This window comes from Episyrphus balteatus, chromosome 3 (genome assembly GCF_945859705.1).
Source record: "Episyrphus balteatus chromosome 3, idEpiBalt1.1, whole genome shotgun sequence".
In the NCBI taxonomy this organism is placed as follows: Eukaryota; Metazoa; Arthropoda; class Insecta; order Diptera; family Syrphidae; genus Episyrphus; species Episyrphus balteatus.
Window position 1 is genome coordinate 32,944,741 of NC_079136.1, and position 6,181 is coordinate 32,950,921.

At 30.6% G+C, this 6,181-nt stretch overlaps 1 protein-coding gene across 1 annotated transcript; it reads right to left on the reverse strand.

Moving 5' to 3' along the window:
* Positions 1 to 4,661: 4,661 nt before the first annotated feature.
* Positions 4,662 to 5,846, reverse strand: LOC129915245 (serine protease easter-like). The gene is made up of 2 exons (XM_055994727.1): positions 5,465 to 5,846; positions 4,662 to 5,402 (listed from the first exon to the last, which is right to left on the reverse strand). Exons 1-2 carry the CDS (start codon positions 5,619 to 5,621, stop codon positions 4,675 to 4,677), a joined length of 885 nt encoding a protein of 294 aa, XP_055850702.1. The 5' UTR covers positions 5,622 to 5,846; the 3' UTR covers positions 4,662 to 4,674.
* Between the last annotated feature and the right edge of the window lie 335 nt (positions 5,847 to 6,181).

Below are 6,181 nucleotides of genomic sequence, written 5' to 3' on the forward strand. Positions count from 1 at the left end.
ATAAAATAATTTTTTGAAAAAGGACCAGAGTTCAAACCTTTGCTTTGTCGGAGCATATTTGCCCCACTTTCGGGGAAAAAAGATCTTCAATGTTCAACGTAACGATTTTACGTGGGACTTACCCGACTTTTTCCTTACCTACTGAGAGACTGTTTACCTAATGTAACCAATAACCCTGGATATAAATGTTTGTTATTGAATTTTGTATTGAATTTGTAATTGATTTTGTATTTATTTTGTAAAAATAAAAATTTTTGTGTGTGCCAACTTTTTAAGTAAAAAAAAAATTTTTGTACCGTTATTAACGGTAGGTACCTGTCATAGAACGGTTTTTTTCTTTTCTGAATATCTCGTACAACATTAACCCGATTTAAATGAACATTTTTATACACAAGTGTTTAAGTAGGTATAGGTAATATCAAAATTTTAGAAAATTTTCAAAAAACGCATTTTTGGATTTTTAAAAAATATTTCAAAATTTTTTTTTGAAAAATCAATTTTTAGAAAACGGTTCAATGAAAAATTTTGAAATTTAGTTTTTATGTGTAAATCAATTATTTCTTCAAAATGGCATACCAACTTTTTTTTTGAAAAATGTCAAAAATTTTTTATATATAAGAAATTATTTTTCTAAAAAACGGCTCCAACGATTTTCGAAATTTTTTTTCTAAAAATATCTTTTTATACAACTAATAAAATGACATACTTAGTTTTTTGTAAGAGATCATTTAAAGCGGTATTTAATTATTTATTTTTTTTCCACCACTTATGAAATTCCGTGCAAATATCGAATTTTAAATTTTCCCTTAATTTGTTCAATGAAAAGCTTCAACATTAGAGTAACTTTTACCATAAGAGCAAGTACGTGCGACCCCAGTCGTGCAATTTATTTTTTAATTCAAACAAAATATAAGGTTCAATATTTTGCTGAATCCAATCAACATAATAACCGACTCTTGTGTAAACACTTGGCCAGCCTTCTTGTTTTCCACACAGACCCACCCCAAATGCTGTTATTCCAGCGATGAAATTGTAAACTCGCTGTTTATTAGAAGAATCCAATCCAATAAGAGGTCCACCTGCATCACCACGGCAAGAATCAATACCTTTTTCGCCACCAGCACATATTTGTGAGGTTCCTATATCGGCTCTGTATTGGCTATAAAGCCTTTTGCATTCATTAAACGGTCAACTGGAACTTCAGCTTTACGTTTAACAAATCTCCGTATATCGTCTACGGTTCTTCCCCAACCAGAAATATACATTTTTTGTCCATCAAATGTTGATTGCTTGAGGAAATCTTAAAGTGGCAAACAAATTGGTCGAATATAATCGGTATAATCTACGTTACGTGATAAACGTATCAAGCCAATATCGTTGTTCGAACGTAGAAATTTTTCGTGAGGAATTAATTTCTCGATTATGTAACATCAATATAAGGATCAGCACAGTTCTTAATGCCACGAGTGTCTACCTCACAGTCTGGATCTGTTGTAGTGTTCCATTCACCTAAACGAACTCGAAACGGCTTCCAATTGATGGTTATGCCGCTTATGCATTGTGCTGATGTCAAAACATATCGGATATTAATCAAACTTCCAATACATTGATGTCCAATTGATTTTCCATCTTAGGATTAAACAAAAAAAATTCAAAACTGGAAAAAAAAAAAACAAAACAAAAATTCTTACCTTTTTCATACTCTATCAATGCCATCCATGGAAATTCGTTAATTTTTGTTACGTTGTCACCATTAACTGGATTTGAAATAACATTACCACACTGACCGGGTTCGGGCAGATATGTTCCCAGTCTTGTTATGGTGTTTTCTAGATGATCTATCAATGCCCTCCATGATGGAAATTCGTTAATTTTTCTTACGTTGGTACCATTAATTGCGGTGTTTTCTAGAGCTGGTGGTTGCCGTCCAACTTTGTTAACAATAAAAATTTCTACGGAAAAATGGCGCTATAAAATTTCCATGCATCAAAGAATAATACAAAACAATCATATTTAAAAGTTTTTTTTTTTTAAGAACAATATATAATATAATTATATTGGTACCTTCCTTTTTTTTCTTATTTATGAATTACGAAATGATCCTGAACCTTGCAGACAATTTGTCTGCTGAGGTTTGGACAGCCACCAAAGTCGCAAAACTCATCTGATTTTGAAAAATTAAACGCCAATCGCTTCGTTGAATTAAAAATCTAGGGGCGATATTTTTTAGTTTTATTTTTTATTTGTCTTAACAAAAAAGTTATGGCAAAAAAACGCAAAAAACATAAAAAAAAAATATTATTGTTATGGCCAAAAAAAAAGATTTTTGGCCATAACTTTTTTGTTAAGACAAATACAAAAAAACTAAAAAATATTGCCCCTAGATTTTAATGAAACAAAGCGATTGCCAACTGGCAAGAGATCTCCACATGTGTTTTGAGGTATTTTTCAAGTTTTTAAAATAAAAAATAGTATTTGAAGACAACATATTTTAACAATACGGAAAAAAAAATTAATACAAATCTCCATGCATCAATTATCCAACATATTTCAACAACCAAGAAATTAAACATAAAAAATTGCAAAACATAAAAAATCTGGTTCATTTATTTTAAAATTAAATTGAAACATAAAAAAACAAAACAAATTTGGGTATTTTTCTTTGACTTACGTGCACTTGTCAGTGATATGAAACTGATAATTAGAACATCTGCAATACAAATATATGATTTTCTTATCATTCTGCAATTTTTGTGGAAAGAGATTCTGTCAAGACTACAAGTAAACAAGACTAATACAAGTGATTATCTGAATGTAGCTAAGTAACTAAAAAATAAATAGACCGCTTCCAAAATTTAAATATTTTTGGTCGTTGATTAACTTATTATAATTTACTGAAAGAAGCTTTCTTTTGTTCTAGAAATTGGTATGAGTATGAAAGTGACTGAGAATATGAGAATTATCAAAACCTCATTATGTATTAAACTTGCTCTTGTCATGATGATTTGATTTATTTGAATGTCTTTGATGTGTAGTATAACAATCCGAATGAAAGAGCTTAAATTAGGAGAACCCATGCTTTACTGCTTTAAAAAATATATGTATTATTCTAAGTCACAAAAAACAAATTTAACAGGGCACGTGGGACGATTTTTAAGTTTTAAATTGATTGAAAGCCATATTTTTTTGCTCGTGGTTAATTCAAGTTATGTTTTTTTTTTTCTTTCCTTTTGAATAAACCGTACAAACTTACTTCATTAGTACTAATACTATTTTTAAATATTTTTAAAAACAAAAAACCCATAATTGGACATAGAACAATTCCTATACAAGTGCGCATTTTCCTTAAATAAAAAGTAGGCTTAGAACAGAATATTTTCAGAAGGCTACTTAAGTGTGGAATTTTAAAAATTCCATCATTTAATAGGGTAAATAGGGGTAAAACAAAATTGAAAAATATGGCTATTTTCTAAACGCGACGTTGTAGAAAGTTCATTTTTTTTTAATAGATAGATAAATTTATTGCAAGGTTAACAGTAGTATTGAAAAAATATGAATATGAATTTTTGAAAAATTCCTACTTTTTTGGGGTATTTTTGAATTATGAATGGATTTTTGAAAAACACCTACTTTTTTGGGGTATTTTTGGGCGAGTTATTTTTTAAATTTTTTGTAACGTTCAAAAAATCTCAAACTTATAGAACGTGTAGTCTTTAACCGTGCGCTTGCGCAAAAAATTGGTATTTTAAAATGATTACTAAAGCTCATAAACAGTGTTTTAGTAATTTCCACTCTTAATACTTTTTGCTGTTCCTTAGAAATTATTAAAAGTAAATTAAAATTATTTTTTTATGATTGCTATAAAGGCTTCAACATGCTCTTAAACTTTCGCCATAATATTACCAAGTAGGTGGTCGCATTTTATTTATGGATGTACGTTCGTTTTTTTTTTTACTCAATGGTCCTAGATAAAACGAGTCCAAAAACGAGGTTTTTGGCTTTACAAAAAGTTATTTTAAGTCTAACAGTTGATTTTTAATACATTTTTTTTTCAAACTAAGTCAGTTTTTTTTTAATTACCCCTCCCCGCTAAACAAGGGGGAATAAACCCCTCTCCCATACGATTTTTTTTATCACGACCCATTTTATACGCTCTAGCTTTTTGGCACATTCCTCCTGGATTACCCTAATAAAAAATTATTTTCTTGAAACTTCTTTTCATACAAGAAATCAGGGGTGGAATCGGCTAACGCTGATAGTTGATAGTTAAACAACGACAATTTAGCCCCATAAATTGTCGATTTTGATAGTCAATTTTATCGACTATCTTGCTATCCGATTCCTTCTCAGATGGCATACTTCGTTCTTTTATCAAAACCATTAAAAAATTTGTTTCGTTGGTTATAAAAACAGATTTAAAGAATTTTTTTGCATTGTCAGAAATGCTTTAATAGAATCAAAATATAATTTTCCCTAATTTTTCATCAAAAGTCTTAAGATAAGAGCTTCTTTTACCACAAGAGCTAACATACATTGCAGCTTAAATTACCTCAATTTCTAACGAAAGTTCCGAAAAAGAGAGAAAAAAAAAACAAATTTAAGTACAATAAGTATTCAATAATTTTTTTATTTTATTCCATACACTGATCTATCAGATACAAATTCAAACAAAATTTAAGGTTCAATATGTTGCTTAATCCAATCAACATAATAACCGACTCTTGTGTAAACACTTGGCCAGTCTTGCTGTCCACACGGAGATGCCCCAAATGAAACTATTCCAGCGATAAAATTGTAAACTCGCTGTTTATTAGAAGAATCCAATCCAATAAGAGGTCCACCTGCATCACCACGGCAAGAATCAATACCTTTTTGACCACCAGCACAAATTTGTGAGGTTCCTACATCTAAACTGTTTTGGCTGTAAAGACTTTTGCATTCATTTACCGGTACAACTGGAACTTCAGCATAACGTTTAATAATTCCCTTTATTCCTTCATCGGGTATTTCCCAACCGGAAATATACATTTTGTATCCGTCAAATGTTGATTCCTTGAGGATATCATCAAGTGGCAAACAAATTGGTCGAATATAATCGGTATAATCAACAATACGTGATAAACGTATCAAAGCTATATCGTTCTGTGGACCCTTTAATGAATTTTCAAATTTTTCATGAGGAATTACTTTCTCGATTGTAACATCAATATAAGGATCAGCACAGTTCTTAATACCACGAGTGTCTACCTCACAGTCTTGATCTGTTGAAGCGTTCCATTCACCTAAACGAACTCGAGACGGCTTCCAATTTATGGGTAGGCCGCTTATGCATTGCGCTGCTGTCAAAACATATCGGTTATTGATCAAACTTCCACTACATCTATATCCAACTGAATTCCCATCTAAGGATAAAACAAAAAAAAAATTCAAAAGTCGAAGAAAAAAAAAAAACATGAATTCTTACCTTTTTCATACTGTATCAGTGCCAACCATGGAAATTTGTCAATTTTTATTACATTGGCACCATTAATTGGATTTGAAATAAAATTACCACACTGACCAGGTTCGGGTAGATTTGTTCCCAGTCTTGTAATGGTGTTTTCTAGATCTATCAATGCCATCCGTGATGGAAATTCGTCAATTTTTGTTACGTTAGTAGAATTATTTGCTGTGTTTTCTAGAGCTGGTGGTTGCGGTCCAATTTTGTTAACAATAAAAATTTCTACTGAAAAATGGGGCTATAAAATTTCGATGCATCAAAGAATAATATAAAACAATCATATTTAAAAGATTTTTTTAAGAACAATATAATTATTATATTCGTACCTTTTTGTGGGTTTTTTTACAATATGAATTTCAAATTGGTTAAAAAAAGAAAATACCAGCAAAAAAAAAAAATATTATTTAGGGGGACATACTCTAGCTCAAAAAATAAAAATCTGATTAGGATGAAATCCCCACAAAATTTTAGTTAAAAAAAAAATTCTCTATGGGGAAAGGGGTTCAAAGGATAAAATCCCCTAAAAAAATCTTTTCTTTTTTCGCGCGCGCGATTTGATTGCTTGATAGACTATCAACATCATTTTGGGATTTCCTCTTGTGGACTTTTTGTTTCACCTTTTTTTGGGGATTTTGGTTTCCCGCAAAGTAACTTCCCACATGTAACTTGCAGTTCCACATG